Source organism: Trachymyrmex septentrionalis, unplaced genomic scaffold (genome assembly GCF_001594115.1).
Source record: "Trachymyrmex septentrionalis isolate Tsep2-gDNA-1 unplaced genomic scaffold, Tsep1.0 scaffold44, whole genome shotgun sequence".
Lineage (NCBI taxonomy): Eukaryota > Metazoa > Arthropoda > Insecta > Hymenoptera > Formicidae > Trachymyrmex > Trachymyrmex septentrionalis.
This window is the reverse complement of record NW_017305611.1, coordinates 1,671,199-1,688,173: the sequence shown is the minus strand read 5'-3', so window position 1 is coordinate 1,688,173 and position 16,975 is coordinate 1,671,199. Positions and strand designations below refer to the sequence as shown.

The 16,975-nt window shown below is 41.9% G+C and overlaps 2 protein-coding genes across 4 annotated transcripts in view; one reads left to right on the top strand and one right to left on the bottom strand.

Annotated features, from left to right (window-relative positions):
* Positions 1-7,820, top strand: part of LOC108751400 (signal-induced proliferation-associated 1-like protein 1) — a 71,916-nt gene extending 64,096 nt beyond the window's left edge. Inside the window, exons 5-14 of one of the 2 annotated variants that reach the window (XM_018491553.1) lie at positions 171-566; positions 1,711-1,922; positions 2,526-2,767; positions 2,841-2,947; positions 3,109-3,343; positions 3,617-3,991; positions 4,245-4,511; positions 4,713-6,206; positions 6,359-6,559; positions 6,629-7,820. In XM_018491553.1, the coding sequence (XP_018347055.1) occupies positions 171-566; positions 1,711-1,922; positions 2,526-2,767; positions 2,841-2,947; positions 3,109-3,343; positions 3,617-3,991; positions 4,245-4,511; positions 4,713-6,206; positions 6,359-6,559; positions 6,629-6,881 (3,782 nt within the window). In that variant the 3' untranslated portion in view covers positions 6,882-7,820. The remainder of the gene's footprint in view (positions 1-170; positions 567-1,710; positions 1,923-2,525; positions 2,768-2,840; positions 2,948-3,108; positions 3,344-3,616; positions 3,992-4,244; positions 4,512-4,712; positions 6,207-6,358; positions 6,560-6,628) is intronic. The other variant, XM_018491552.1, reaches the window with a different exon arrangement.
* LOC108751401 (menin) lies at positions 922-16,232 on the bottom strand. Of its 2 annotated transcripts, none has more exons than XM_018491554.1 (5): positions 15,593-16,232; positions 14,681-14,991; positions 14,315-14,454; positions 13,418-14,163; positions 922-1,408 (listed from the first exon to the last, which is right to left on the bottom strand). In XM_018491554.1, the coding sequence occupies exons 1-5, from the start codon at positions 16,155-16,157 to the stop codon at positions 1,272-1,274; spliced, it is 1,899 nt and encodes a 632-aa protein (XP_018347056.1). In that variant the 5' UTR covers positions 16,158-16,232; the 3' UTR covers positions 922-1,271. The 2 variants fall into 2 exon arrangements, with proteins under 2 accessions (XP_018347056.1, XP_018347057.1); XM_018491555.1 differs by having other exon boundaries at positions 1,326-1,408; positions 13,428-14,163.
* Between the last annotated feature and the right edge of the window lie 743 nt (positions 16,233-16,975).

Sequence of the window (16,975 nt, the reverse complement as noted above, 5' to 3'; positions counted from 1 at the left end):
CAACACTATGAAATTATAAAATAGTTTGCTACGCTGCACTATTTAATATTATAATTGAAGTAAGATACATAAGTTAGAAGTATGTGTAAATATGAAAAATTCTACGCAGTCGATTATTCGCTCAAAGTATCTCATAAGTGGGATATAAAGAGAACGGAATCTTGTTGCAGGACGAGAGCATCAGAACTGGTTCGGCATGGACGAACAGCTGGGACCGGTGGCTATCAGTATCCGCAAAGATGTCAATCAGTACCGCGTGATCGTGCGCACATCGGAATTACTAACTCTACGTGGCTCTGTGCCGGAGGAGGCCCTCGGCATTAGGCCGCAAGGCCGACCGCCTACAAGGGAACTCCTTGAGCTAGTTGCGCCGGAGGTACAATTGGGCTGTTTGAGGCTCGGCACGCCTGCCGCCGAGGAAGCGCTAGCCAGGTTGGATGAGCAGGGATTGTCCAATAAGTACAAAGTTGGCGTGCTGTATTGTCGATCCGGCCAGAGGTCCGAAGAAGAGATGTACAACAATCAGCACGCCGGTCCGGCCTTCCTGGAGTTCTTGGACACCATTGGTACGCGATGCTCTTTATCATAACTTTTGCTCTTAAATATTGAAATTATAATACATCATCCAAAATAAAGTACGTTAGAACTTTGAAGCTAAAATCGAAATACGTTCTTACAAGTAAAACAATTAAAAGTACTTAAAAATATATAAATAAATATTTTGCTATATAAAAATCAATGAAGATAAAAAAAGGGTTTGCATTTATATCATGCTTTCACTTTAGCATAAATTTTTAGTTTAGTGTCTATCTTGTCAAGAACATTTGTTCACTTTTATTCATATTAATGTTAAAAAATTGTTCCCTTAATTTTTATAATTTTTACATATTGTTATCTATTAGGAGATCTCAGCTAGAAAGTTTTCACGTTTGCATTAACAAGCGAGTCAACACAGTGTAACGAGTTGAAGAAGTCTCGTTGAAAGTCGATAAAATTCTCTCGTAAACGCTATAAATAAATCAGCCAAAAAAGCGATTTACACATGAGTCGTCTTATGTGCGATCCACCAGTCGTTTCGCGGATAGTTTGACTCGCTTTATCGGCGATTAACCGATTCAATGTCCCGGAATGATTTTACTTACTGTACTTCGTAACGCTAATCAACCGCAAACTCGCGCGTAATTTCGCGGTCGTTACGTATGGACTGTCCGAATAGAATTGTTGTGTTTACGATCGCCTTAGTTATTCTTATTAACGATTACTGTCGCTTTCTAAAAGAGAAACGCACGTCCTGTTTTTTTTTTCTTCACGCGTCGCGCGTTGCGTTTCACGTCGCTTCTGTGAGTGCCTGGCCGATGGTTACCTCGCGTTAATTTGTGGACACGATTATCAGCTTCTCTACGTAATTCTAAAAACAACAAACGATTCAAAGAAATTTGTACGAACACATTTTTTCCTTTTCTTGTAAACTTAGATCGTTTGATATAAAATATTGACATGCTTTTTGCTTCTTTGTTTTTATTTTACATCATTTGAAAAGCTATTATTACGTCCGACAATTGTATTTTAACGTAACAACTATGTGCGACCAAATCGCAGAAAATAGGATTGACAACGCAACGTTCGACGTGCAAGCGTAAGCGCGTAATGCGACCGACAATTCTTCGGTGCGCGCCGGGCAATTGAGATAATTGCATGTTTTCATGACAGGCCAAAGAATAAGACTGCGAGGATTCGAGGGTTACAAGGCTGGACTGGACACCAGAACTGACTCGACGGGTACACACGCTGTAGCGGCGACGCATCGCGGAACGGAAGTCACCTTTCACGTGTCTACCATGCTACCCTTCACGCCTAATAACCGGCAGCAGCTGCTGAGGAAGAGGCACATCGGAAATGACATAGTCACGATAGTTTTTCAGGTACAGTTTTATACCGGCCGTAAATTAAGGCCGCGCGATTACGCAATTGTGTAATAATGACTGCGCGATGAAACATGAATATGACGCACGGCTCTCTTGAGACTCACTAAATTTATTATTCAGCTCCGTCCGCAATAAGCGACGTGAGACATCGCGATCGCGCCCCTGTGATTCACATCGTTGAATATTTAATCGCGTACTTACATATGTTAGATTTGTGAAATAATTTATTTGCATCCGCAATACCGGTTCTTCAATCTCAGCTAAATATTCAACAGGTGGTTCGCATGTGTGTTTTATGTATACGAAAAAAACAATACAGAAAAAATCATCTAAAACTATTCAAAAATTTAGCTAGATACAGATCTGAAAATAATTTTCTTGAATTATCGAAATAATTATGTTATAAGACGCTCAAGTTGGTTGCTACAATGTCAAAGCTTTTTGCATCATTATGCTTGAACGACCGGCAATAATTATTTTGTCCAATAAAATTATTTTCAGATTTGTATCTAACTAAATTTTTTAATACTTTAGCAAAATCATTCTTTTTGTGTAGTTTAATGCAAGCTTAATGCCTATAATTAATAATTGTTTCTCCAGGAACCTGGTGCGTTGCCGTTCAGTCCACGAAGAATACGCTCCCAGTTTCAACATGTATTTATCATTGTGCGAGCCGTAAATCCTTGTACCGAGAACACGCAATACAGCGTAGCAGTGTCCAGGAGCAAAGAAGTGCCCATCTTTGGACCGCCCGTTCCGCAGGGTGCTACGTTCACAAAAGGAAAGGCTTTTGCGGATTTCATGTTGGCGAAAGTCATAAACGCCGAAAATGCGGCTCACAGGTAAGTTAACTTTTTTTCTTTCTCAGTTTTGTATGTCGATCAGATTAATGAAATTAAACATATTTTTCACTAGATCCGAAAAATTCGCCACAATGGCCACAAGGACAAGACAGGAATATCTGAAGGATCTTGCTACGAACTGTACTACTACCACAGTTGTCGACACAGGCCAGAAATTTTGTACGTTGAAATTTTAATAAAATAATTAATTTTAAATTCTAGTTCATAATAAGTAATTTATAGTGACACAATGATAATTAAATTAAATTATCGTTTAATTTATTTAATTAGATCAAAATTATTTTAATTCTTGAACTTATTGTTTTCTTTTTGCGGAACAGCGATGCTCTCCTTCAGCACCAAGAAGAAGACAACGGTGCGACCGAGACTCTCTTGTGACGCATCTCAACGCGGCGCGATTTGTTGGCAAGTCGTACTCGAAGACAGCAATCAAAATACCGATTGTTATTTAGGCATAAGTATAGATACCATTGTATTGATCGAAGAGCACTCCAGACAAATAGTATTCGTCACTCCATGCGTGAGCGTGCTCGGATGGCACGCCCAAACAAACAGGTAAATGTCTTGTAATTTTAATATGTCAAGTTAATTTATTACTTGCACGCACATCTACTAATTTGAAATTTAACTTCTTAACGTTGATAAAAAAAATTAAGTCCTTCAGTTTTCAATCGTAATAATTTCTTCTTGGATCGCTTAACTAGATCATGCAACCGCTACTTACTGCATTATTCATGACTAGTTCAAGTATCGTAAAAACGCTCGCGGACGATTGGAAATCGGACGATTAATTGCAGACTAACATTTTTGCTTTGCTTTGCGGTACAGTTTAAGATTGTATCATCATCAAGGCGAGTGCATTACTATACACGTACGCGGTGATTACGGCGAGAGGGACGAGTTAATGGAAATTGTAGCTCGACTGCGTGCCGTAACTCAAGGCGCGCCGGCCTCAGAACTGTCGTTGAAGAGGAACAGTGTCGGACAGTTGGGCTTCCATGTTCAGCCCGACGGCGTTGTGACGCAGGTCGAAAGTATGGGGCTGTCATGGCAGGCGGGCCTGAGGCAAGCATCCAGGTTGGTCGAGATTTGCAAGGTAGCCGTGTCGACCTTGAGTCATGATCAAATGGTCGATCTATTGAAGACCAGCGTCCAGGTTACCGTCACTGTAATACCACCGACCAATGAAGGAAATCCGCGAAGGTATAGAATTCTAAATTATCTTATCTCGGCTTTGTTAATTTCCAATCGATTTTTGTAATTGTTTCATAAAGAAAATCGAATATAAAATTAACCAATCTTATGTTAATTTTGTTATGCATCGCTTTTATAAATTCAAGTTTTAACTTTTAAATTAAATAGAAATTAGAATGACAAAACTAACTAAAAATTAGTTTTAGATTAACTAAATTAAATTATTCGATAAATTTTTCTTCTTTTTTTTTTTATACGGCAGAGGCTGCACGCTGCAAAACTGTCATTATCTGGCGAATAATTATGAAGGGGATTACGAGAATGTAACTAGCGCGGATAACACACCGAGTCAGCAAACGGCGATGTCGCATCAACGGCGATATGAACGATCATTCAGTCCGCCGCGATCGAGCAACAGCTCCGGGTACGGTACTGGATCAAGCTCTAGATCGTTCAACGATCCACGGTTTCCATTGGAGGGTACAATGACTAGCAGCAGTAGCGGACACAGTAGTGCCGATGATCGTTGGTGAGTGATCAACATCGAGATTGTATTAATCCTTACACGTGCCACGCGGGTCATCATAACATTAACAAACCTTCTTTTTGAACTGTCGATCGTTGAACGTACAAAACTGCGTGTAATATCACATTCTTTGTCGGATCCAATTAATATAGATAACCATTTTAGGCTTAAGAATCGAAGGAACCAAAGTACTTCTTGTTTCAGGTACGAGCTTCTGGAACCGCAAGATCAAGACGGTAATCACCGCCCGGACGGCACGCCGCCTCCATTGCCAGTGCGACAGAACTACCAAGCCGTAACACCCAGCAAATCCGGCCAAAAGAAAGATAAAACCCATTACGTCAGCACCAAACAACTTATGGACAGTTCAAAGCATCGTGATCATAGTCACGAGCATTATACGAAAGAGAGCAATTACGTGTCATCAAAAATGATTCAGGAGAACGCGCGACACGAGAATTATCAACGACAATTAGAAAATGCACATCGCGGTCAGGATCACGTAACGACGAATTATGTAAAATTGCAAAAAGAACGGTACGAGATTAAACAAGAGAACTTGTATGCGTCTCAAAGGGAGCTCCATAAGAACGACGTGCAACATCACGGCCATCAGAAGCTTGGCGCATCAAATTCTCTGCCATTGGCTCACAATGCCGTTTACAGTCTACCAAAATCAGGCAGCAACAACAATCTCGGCAGGTACGAGTACGAGCAACCCGGTGGCAAATATGACTATGAGACGCCCACAAAAGCGGAAAGGAATTCAAAGTACGAGATGCAGGAGGAGAAAGTAATCGAACGACCGACGGCCAAGTATGAGCACGACGTACGAGCTCACGAAAAGAGGATCGGCTACGAGTACTCGGAGGATATTTATGAGAGGAGAAATAGCAAGTACGACATGGAGATGGCCAAGTATGAAATGGAGTGTCAACATGGTAACGAAAGGAAGCACAGTAACGACAATAACGGAGAGCACAATCGAGATCCCATAAAATATGAAATGCCGCATGATTTTAAAGTAGGCGACAAAGTCACCTGTTTGAAAACCAGCATGTCAGAGCGACCAGTACCTCACAAAGTAAACGTTGAATACCGACAGTCGAAGGATTTTCCAGCAAGCCTACCACCAGAAATGAGAATAACTGACGTCAATTGTTCGGAGGTGACTACGATGCCCAGCGAGGATGAGCTTTCGAATGGCTCAGGTAGCGTGTCGCCGAGATTGCGACGTGCCAACAAACATCGCGGCGGCAATCGTACCCCATCCAGCGGCAGCTCTAGAAACCAAAGTCCTCGACCCAAGCCTGGTATGAGAAATTCGCATCGGAATTCCGCGAACTTGACATCCAGCACATTGCAGGAAGATCTCATGAGATTGATCAATCCTGATTACATAGCTGATGACAACCAGATCATTAACAACAATCTCGTGAATAGCGTGATGAGCCCGAATCAAAATTCAAATAAGATGAACAATAATATGCTGGAAATTCAAAACAGATGTAGGTCTAGGGAGAACCTGTGCGGCAACAGTACATCTACCTTGAGCGTGTTGCCCGCGAATGGACAGGAAAACGGAAACAATGGCTCGGAAGTGATTCTGACGATGGCTAGGCCAGCCACGGTGATCTCGAACGCCAGCACTGCCTCGAGTCCAGCGCCGAGCGAAAATAAGTTGTCGAAAGAGGAAAGGTGTGAAAAATTATAAAACTTAATGATTAATTACGAAAAATTAAATTTTACTTACACGAAATATAATATACGATTATGTTATAAATAATAAAATACAAAAATGAAATTTTTAGGTAAATAATTCGCTTAATAACGCAATAATTTTTCTGTAGATTATCGCCGCGTGTCACGAAACCACTTCATCCAATTATGAAATCGCATAATAATCTAACGCCGATCAAAGACGTAAAGCCTCATAACGACACAAATGTTGACTGTTGGAAAAACCAGCATGCGGATTCCAACAGATCGACGAAGCAGCATCCTCAAGAATGGTCCGATGACAGGCTCATCGATGGTTGCAATTCAAACGCGTAAGTATATATACAGCTGATTGGGCACGCGATATTAAACAGTTAATGAGAACATTGTATCTTTTGCAGGAATCCCGTTTCGGACTTGCAGTCTCATCTATCCACTCTCGAGCTGAGAATGGTGAGGGAGACGCGTCTGCGACAGTCGTTGGAGGATGAGGTGCGCCGATTGCGCGACGAAAATCGACGTTTGCAGGAATCCGAAAGCTTGCGACTCTCCTTAGAAGACGAAAACCGCCGTCTAAAGGATGAGAATCACGCAGCCGCGCAGCAACTCCGGCGTTTCACGGAGTGGTTCTTTCAAACGATGGATCATCAATAATTAATATAATAATGAATTTTGAATGCTATTTACACGAAGATGAAAACATATCATCGCCAATGTTCTTCAAACATGAACTAAACGAGTTATCTTTATGTTCGATCGTTATCAATCAGATCGATAGCATTTACTTCGATCGCGTTTTTTTTTTCTCGATCGCTCGGATCATGAATATGATCTTTGTAAGTACAGTATTAACGCGACCTTCGCCTAAACGTATAGATGTAGAATAGATCGATCGGAGACGACCGTAGACGATTGTGGAGGTGCGTAAACACTGAGCGAAAATAATATATCCATAACTCTTTCGGCGATCTCTTTAGCATTTTGTATTATATAAATTCATTAGATTCTATTGTAAAGTATAAGTTACCATCGTACTGTTTCCTCTACTCGAGGATTCGTGCGTTGACAACAGAATTACCATCTAGATCATCCGACAAAGTATATGTCTGGATATTCATCTGTATAAGAGCAACGTGCTTTAAGCAATATCAATGTTTGATTTTACAAGAGCGACCAAATGACCAAATATTACTAGCGAGCTAAGGACCGCTTTAATTCTGTAATTTATTACGCATTTTATATTAATCTTATATACATATAGAGTATTAATGGAAACGTCGCTAAAGTGGATATCGACACGAGAGCGACGCACTTTCAGTAAGGAATTTCTCCTTTGAAATAAGTGACGAAGCATAATTTCCACATAATGTACGAAAGTGACGTTTCCTAAAGATCGTGAGTCTATCAATAAAGAGAAATGTGTACTTTAACGATATCTTCATTCCTGAAAAAAAACCAAATGTAAAGTATATATTCCCATGTTTTTGTAACATATAAGCGCTCGAAGGGCACTTTACGTACGGGGATCAATTGAACTGTTACCACTGGTTAGAATAAAATAGTTTATTGTAATCCACAGAAAAAAACAAGACATTTCCATGATGCCTTAAGATCTGTCTGTCTCACTGTTCTGTCAGTTTAACAATTAGCTGCGATTACACTCCCTTCAATTCGAGACCACGCGAAAACGCTCGCTCGCCGCCGTGTCGCGATACCGGCAGCAGCGACAGTCCTTAATACTAGATCTAGCCAATATTCAACTAGAATCCAGACTTACGAAGGATCGGATTATGCGTTTTGTATCCTTATAAGATAAAAAGAAGCTACGGCTTTTTACTGCCGCGCGACATCGCGATTCCGGCGGCTTACTACTGGCTGTTGCTGTGTCGCGATACGCCTATCCTTCTAATCGCATTGCGGAAGAATAGCGCAGTATGTTCTCCTTCTTCCTTCGTTCTTTTTTTTTTCTCCTCGTATTCACGATGTCCGGGCTGAATCCGGATCGTCGATCTCGACGCGATTATCGTTATCGGTGTAATCAGAGACAAGCAAAATATTACTCCATTCTTGCGAGCGTCACGTACATTCTCCATATCTCACTGTCTATTATTTATGCGTTAAATGTGTGTGTATCGATAATTAGCTCGTTTCTAATCTCTAGATCTATGTATAATGGCGTCCGAGGAACGCCCCGATTACTGCGCTTTCTGAGAGGAAAGTGATTATGCGAGAGAATATTTGACTGCCTATAATCGAAACACTGTGAAGTAATATTTCACGCAGCTCTGCGTGTAACGCTTACGTCACCGAGGCTCCTCTTCGGTTTTGTTCGCTTAAGTACATGAGAAGTTATGCTTAGCAAGTGTAATTAGTCGTAGAGATGTTTAAACATTCGGACTTAGTTTTACTCTAATAGCGCTTTTTTTCCTATATACCTCTAATTAACACGCCCTCACGTGGAAGTACATCTCCATTACGAAGTTCTGGATGAAATATCGTTCGCGCGAATAAATCTCAAAGCGCATCTTACAGGCGCGAAAGGTAATCGACGTGTAACGCTCGGGAAAGAGTCGTACACAATAGTGTCAAAGAACTATTTTAATGAAACCTTACACAGTCATCTGCACGAGAGTTCAGATTCGTAATGTGTCATTCGTTGCAAGAGCTCTTTAACTGGCGAAGTATCGCATTGTCCGTCTGTCATGGAAATTAATAAAGCACGACGAGTCAAGCAAATGAGATGTCGTTCCGGCAAGAACGCGAGTTTCCGAGATTTCCAATTGTATTCTCTTGCTGATTAAACCTGGTATAGGAACGACAATGCAACATCCGAGGAATGTTTGGAAGACGTTTACAAGGATCTGGAGCGCCTTTGTAACATTCTTCGGATGTTTGTACTCTCTGTCTCAAGAGCTTCGTCATGTCGTACAAGCCCGAAGTGCCGATTCTATGAAAAGCAATGCGAACAATAGGACTTCTACTAATCGTATAAGTTAAACTAGACTCGCATTTAAGATCTCCTTTCGGATTAGAGGCTCGATGTGAATACGTTCCAGTGTGAAGGAAATGATGGAAACAAGCGGAATGAGTTGCGCATGATGAAAAGATTGATCATTCCTATGAAGCATTCATAAGGAAACTAACGGTGTGGCTAAGACGTGTCGTCACAGTATGCAGCATGAATCATGCACGTTCAGCAAGCAGGCTTTATGGCACATAAAGATAAATAAATATACCGGATGGATTCGACAGCAATGGTTCTCATTGAGAGACAGAAAACTTCCAGGTACAAATCAGATCGTGATAGATAAAATTCTATACACTGAACATTTACTAAGAAAATCATGAAAACAAATATAGATATAGAGCATATTTTTTTTAATACGAAATTTTATATATTCGCAGTTGATTTTATTGACAACATATTTACTTTTCTATATACTGTAAATTTATCTACAACAATTAAAAAATGGTCATACGATCATACCTAGAATGTTTTTCCCTTGCGATAAAAATTCTCACTGACTATAAGCCTAATTAATATGTTAAAATATGCTCTGACATATATAAAATGATGCTATAAGCAACTCGTTCTTTCTCAATCAATCATCTTTATGATAAAAAGCGAGGCAACTTCGAGTAGTCGTATTTAAAAAAAAAGAAGAGAAAAAAGAGAGAAGTGTATGGCGAGTATTACTTTCTTACTTAGGATAAAATACAGAATTGGAAGTAAAAAGAGCACAGATAAAAAGACGGAGATTCTACCATCTACCGTGTACAATTTTTCACTACAAGATATCTCACCTTCACTCCAAATCTATTTATAATAATGAGAATGTTATGTTATCTCGACGAATTTGAAATGTATTTTCTTCGCAAGGAAGTATAAAATAAAATTCCCAAGAGATCTGAATTGCCCGGTTAATTGCAGATGAAATAATTTCTCACAATATTGCTATAGTTTCGCTAATAAAGATCCATTTCAAATTTATCGAAGAACACGTCGAAATTTGGGGCAAGGGTAAGACATCCTTTGCGCAAGTGTCATAATTCCGAGCAATCGTTTGCGAACGAAGGTGAGAGGACGTGACTGGCAAAGAGGCGATGAATGTCGCGCGACGATCTCGTCAGTTTTGTTATCATCATTTTCGAAGAAGTTTCTCAAAGTCGCTATTCGTCTCACCCGCGCGCAAAATTTGCCTGGTCCGCGCGATCGATGATTGCACACATGGTTGCACTCACCGGACGAAAGTCTACGGAAAAAGTATTAATGCTTCACGATAAGCCAATTAACGTGGCCGCCGTTCCGGCAATCGTTTTCATTCTGCTTTCCTACGCTCGCAAACATCATCGATAATACGTCGATCGGAGGGCACATCCTCCATTAAATACAAAAATACTGTTCTGATGCACCATATCTTCACCTACTATCCCTACCATTATGCACATTATAATCCCTGTAGTCTTTAAAACGCTCCGTAATCGTGGATAAGGAAAGAATACTGAATAGGGAGATGTGTGTTGTACAATGTGTGTGTATGTGTGTAAGAAAAAAGAATTGTATTGCGAATGTACCGAATTTCGACCATGAGAGCTCGTACTCTTATTTCTGGATGAAGCGCTTATTTCTAGAGAGTCATATAACGCGCGCAATCTTTACTCTCCTTTATTTCAGAACTGGTCGCACCGACGCTGGTTGCAGCTAATTCGGAGCAGCGATTGTATTATACATGCAGACTATACATGGGTAATGTAGAATATATTACAAAGGATACATATGTACATGAGACTATACAAATATGTAGTAATAAAAAAAATGATTGCTTTCATAAGTCTCGAGAGAGAGCTGCCGCTTGCAAATATCCTTAAGAGTAATTAATAATGATTATGTGATTTGCATTTCAGATCTTTTTTTTTTTATAAGAAATCACTGCTCGGAGTCAGGCAGATCGGAATGTCGGTGAAACTCAGTCTCGGTGAGTGTCAAGAGAGCCGCACGACGATACGCATCAAGAGAAGATAACGCTAACAGCAATACTCGCTGAAAAATTCATATCAAGAAAAAATAGAGACGGTAACGAAAATTTAACGAAAGAAAATGATGTTCAACATCGTTCTTTCCGCAGAAAAATCTTGCGTAAATTTTGATACGCGCGCGCCACAGGCGACGGACTGTCATTGCGATATCGGTATTTCATGTTCCTTGATTAAAGTTAATACTACTGTCATTTAATTAATTTTATAGTCGCGACACGGCGTTCATAGGATCGTATCGCGTCGCTCATTATCAGCTATGGTTATTAAATCGTATAATTATAATTATATTTATATATATATATATACTTTGTTTTATATATATAATATAATATAATATAATATAGTATATATATATTCAGCATCACAGTAAGATAGCGCCCTTCATTATTAAGTTATCGTCGATCAGCTCGGACATTATATTTTCATTCCTGTCAACAACATACTCTACAACAATCCGCTTTAAACATCATCAAAGAATTCCGGCATGCGTCCGGCATGCAGCGAGTTTTACGTACTACAGACAGGCGACGGGTATCGATCACCTGCGAAAGTTCGGAGAGAGTATTAATTAAAAATCGTAGGATGGATCGTAGAGTCGCGTCTGATTGAAGGCGATTAATAGCTGGAAAAGCATGACTACTGGTTTTGCGCGTGGGTCGACGATTAACTAAACATGATCATAGTCACAATGCAAGTGCGATCGTAAGGGTCGCCATTCTGTTTTTTTTTTCCTTCGCGACGGATTAAACAGATAAGACAAAACGAATACGAATCTCTAGAGCACATGAATGAAGGCGCCACGGACAGTTCTCGAGTCTCATCATCGGACAAGAGTAAACGCATTCTTATATTAAGACGGAAGAGAGATTATGCATGATCGGTGATCAAACGATACACGATTTATAATACAATGATACTAAAAGCGCGCTCCTATTCTATTTTGCAGTAAAACATCATCTGCCACTCAGATGACTCAGATTCAAAGATCAAGGATGATGAACTGTTCGGACGTTCATTCCGCCTCTATCGACAAACAGTAAAATAGAGAAGTCTTACAAATCTAGATACTTAGAATTATTCCGAAAATAAATAGTTATAAAAATAAGCGAGAATTTTATGCTTAAAAATACCTTAGGGTAAGAACTTAATTAGTTTGCACCACATGCGGAGTGGAATGTGTTTCCCTTACTAGATCGTAGAAGCGTAATTCTAACAGAAGTTCAACTACCAAGTGTAAAAAACATTAACGGCAACTTGTCAATCGTAATTATCAATAGTGCAATAGCTTCAAATAGAAAAAACGTGAATCAATAAATAAGAGTGCAACAAGAGATTATATACGTATGACAAAGTGACAATCGCCAACAAATCCGTCGGCGATATCGTCGGCAAATTGTATAATTCGTAGAATAAATAACTATGCTCCAAAAAGATTGATCTACCCGCGAAGATAGAGATTAGGTACAATATTCGATTCTTTTTCCACTCTTTTCCCCTCCCCCTTTTATATCGCAAGTCACAGCTCTATACGCACTGTGGAAGAATCAAGAGAAATATTTACACATAAAAATACTCGAATCACGGGTTGACGATGAGCGAGACAACGGGGGAGCGACTCTCACGATTCCGTCTATTAACTTAAAAAGTGGGGAAAACTTTTTTGTACTTTTCTACAATTTTCTCTCTCCATATCTACTTTTATACTCTATACATACTAACGGCGATATATCCCCGACGGTAACGTAAACGTTGTCTCGCAAGGACCCGCGGCGTCGTTGCAAAACGAGAGGAGCACCGTGGAGGGCTTCATTCAAATCAAACGGCACAAAATTCATCACGACGCTCTCGAGTCGAGATTCCGGAGGAGTCCAGCCGAGGAGAATCCGCGTCCCGGGTATCAGCGGGAGACACCGAGAGCGAAAAGGTTGGTATACCTTAATGACTGTTTGCGCGGGCCGCGTCGGATAGTCGGCCGTTTGCGTCTCGCGTTTCCGCTCGGCGAGCACGAGCGGAGAGTTAATCTCGAGAAATGTGGTGGCACTTTCAATACTTTACTATACCGAAACGTCGGTCGAGAATCTTATACTATTCTCGACGTGTCCTCTTGGGACGCTGACTGACTCCCACGTCGTCGCTGCCACGCGACTTCTTACCGATTTGTACCTGGCTCTGCGCCGTGAGCTGCAGCGAGATCGCGTGGGTGTTGAGCTTCTCCGCGAGCAACAGATCCTTGAGACCCTTCATCTTCTGGCTGTATAGCGTTATCCTTGGCCTTTCATTCTCGGAGTCAGCCTCCGGAAGAACTTCGGGCTCGACGGACTTCTCCTGAGAAGTGGAGGGCGCCGGTGGTAGAGCGTCGTCCGGCGGCGCGACAAACGGTTCACCACCACCCTGTAGTAGGTAATCTCTGTTAAGTATCTTTTCGCTGCAGGCTGCCGTTAGAGCTTGAATACTGGGATGCGTTGACGCTGAATTAGAGGGCACTTTGGACTCTAGGCTCTTGATCAAATCTCGCGCCGCGTTTCCTCTCTCCTTAGTCTTACAATAATTGTTATTATTGTTCAAGGTCTCCTCGGGACTCGTCTCTCTCTTCTGTGCCGTTTCCTCCTTCTGCTTGACTTCTGTTTCGTAGCACTCTATGACGACCTGAGCGCGTATATTGGCGTCGAACTTCGAGATCGTGTTCACCAGCGGGCGAGCCCAACCTATGTGTAATACAGGAGTATTGGCACCCTCCTCCCATTGGCAGATACCGTCGTAGAATCTCAACAGGTATGCGAAGCAACGTGGCTGTCGCAGTAAACGCGCGTTGTCGACGCGCACCACATGCGGTATCAATTCATTGGCAATCTCCAGCAATTCCTTGTATATTTCCCCGTCGTCCCGCGAATAATCATATCTGCCGCGCATAGAATTCTATTATTCACCGCTAACAAACCGTATATCAATGAAGCAATTAACATATTCACTGCCACTCTCCAAACGCAGTTTCAGCAAACTCATTAAAAATGTAAAAAAGATTTTAAAAAACTCATACGTCAGATACTTACTTCCGCAAAACATCCGCGGCATCGGCCCACGACGCAAGCGCGTTTACGTGTAATTCATGCCGGTACAGATATCCACCTTGATAGGTATAAGGATATACATGCGCGTTTCCATAGTATTTTCTTGCTGATCTTACAGCTTCCTATAAAAATATGTTCGGAATAATTATGTTTATATGCATTATATCTGCAAATAAATAACAGGTCTTTCTATTTTTATTCCTACACTAGACCGCACTAGAATTCTCTTTCTCGCTTTCGCCCAATATCAAACGTACCAATTTCACTTTTTAAATTTCAAAAATATATACTAGTTCAGTCATAGAAAACAGACTTAGTGATATTAATTGATACTTTAATATCGCAAACCTGAAAGAGGTCTATAGGTGGTGGTCTTCCAGGCGTAGGCGCAGCCTCTTCCAATTCAGCCAAATTACCGAGTGCCATAGGATACTTCGCTAGATGGCCTAAGTCATACAACAGCCACAATAATTCCTGCTGAAGCAATGCCACTTCGACCGCGTCGGTAGTCGCATTCAAGCTAGGATTTATAGCCGATACTATAGTAGCCACTTCTAAAGCACGACTGCATACCATAGCTTGCCCATTTAAATACAACCATGATCGAGACGCTACACCAGGCTCCACTGGTTGTCCGCGTTTATCCTCGTTTCCCTTACCTGGTAATAAATTACAATTACCTCTTACCCTAAATTTTTGAAGTGGCAAGTAGAATTTAATAGAAGTAGAATTTAATAGAAGTAGTGTAAGTCGCGCGAAAGCTCTAGGTTTGAATCTTTCTATCACTTTGCATCTATCAAAGAATTTTAAAAAGCAAATATTATATTGTATAACAAGAAAAATACTTTTCTTAAACAAATCCAAAATTACTTGGTGTAAAGTTGTGATACTTTGTGCCGATCAATAGTCTCTAAAGAAAAAATATATCTACAAGAATCTATCTTGGATATCTATCTGATTAAATTGTAATCTTTCAATCCCGACAGTTGAAAGTTTTAAAAGAAGAAAAGAATAGACCTGTTCTTTGTTGAAGAACTTTCTGAACTGATGATGCACATGTGCAATAAGTTAAAGTGAAACAAAAATAGTTTGTTTCACTTCTTCTTCCAACTATTAGGATTGAAAGATCAAAGTTTAATTCGGTTACCCAAGATAATTTTTTTTTAAATACAGTTTACATTTTTTCTTTGGAGACTATTGGTCGATACAAAGTATACCACAACTTTACACCTAATGCATTGAAGACTTTGCACCACATACCATGCCATGTAACCTCCGCAGTCTCCGTGCCATCTTCTCCATACACAACCCATGCATGGTCCTCTGACATAGCAAGATGCACATCCTTGAAACCTAGAACTTGGCAACCAGCCACCACAGCGAAGGCGACTCCGTAACAATCGAGCTTGTTCGCTGTTAGATAACTGTAGAGACTTTGCAGATGCGCTCGATCCTTGTAATAACTTCTGGTGAGGGAATTCCATATAACGTCCGACACCTTTTTCACGAGTTCCCTAGTGGCATACTTGGTGTCATACACGGTGAGATCGACGGCGCCCTTGATAACCGCGTGAAACTTTGTGTATAACGCCTCGGCGATGTGATACTCCACAGGCGGCAGCTTCGGCTCGTCGTAGACGGCGTTCTCCTGGGGCGTGAAGACGCGATTGCACGTCAAGGAGTTCTCGACTGCGCCAATGAGGATCGAGAGTAACGCGAGATCCGGCTCGGCGCTGTTCTCCAGCTGATTCTTGAAGATCTGCACGATCGCGGAGATGCTCCGGATCGGGAACAGGGCCCTATCCCTGTCATGAAAGCCCGCCATGTCGTACGAAGGCCCCGCCGAACTTGGGAGGTTGGACACCAACGCACGTTACGTTACGCACGCAACGACCGTCGTTGGTAGCGGCGGTGGCGCGGCGGCCGATCTACGACGCCCGTGTGAGGCTCGTCATACCGCTGGCCGTTTCGGCGCACGACTTTTGACAGAAACCAAAGACTCAGGGACAGAAATTCGCAACGCAACGGGCGGCCACGTCGGGCCCGCCGACTCCGTCCGGCCAACGCGCGCGCGTTTACTCCGCTTCGCTAGTGAACGTTACCCGGCGTTGCGCGGGTCCTCTCGCATCACCGTACGTCGAAAGCCGCCAGCGACCGCTCTCTCCTTCTCCTCCTCCTTCACCGCCTCTGTCTCCTCCTCGCCGCTCGCTCTCGCTGCTGGCCGTGTCGTTGCGACGCTGTACGGGACGTACGACGTACGGGTGCCGTGCCGTGCCGTGGCCGTCCAGCGGCGCCGCGCTCCTCCGCTCGCGAGTCGCGATGAACCGCTTCTTGCTTGCGATACTTGCGACAGGAGTCAGCAGTCGCGACTCGCGTTTCGTTTCCACTCGGTTGCCACCGTCGCGCCGCGCTACGAACACCGATGGAAACCGACGACGGCATGCTTTCTGTAGGCGCGATGTCTGATTTTTTGACGCGCAATAGACACGGAAAATATATACGTATATGCGCGTCGGCCAATCAACCTCCCGCTTTTTCGGAAATAATAGATACGTGACGGGGGAGATTGATTAGTGCGACGTCCAGCGCGTTCCGCGTGACTCGAATGCCGTCACGCCAATTATTTCCATCGTAACGAACGAC

Coding starts and splice junctions, on each gene's coding strand:
- LOC108751401 (XM_018491554.1), bottom strand. CDS start 16,157: ATGGCGGGCTTTCATGACAGGGATAGGGCCCTGTTCCCGATCCGGAGC. Junction 14,455..14,680: donor CACCTATAGACCTCTTTCAG/GTTTGCGATATT, acceptor ATATTTTTATAG/GAAGCTGTAAGATCAGCAAG. Junction 14,164..14,314: donor GCCGCGGATGTTTTGCGGAA/GTAAGTATCTGA, acceptor TATGCGCGGCAG/ATATGATTATTCGCGGGACG.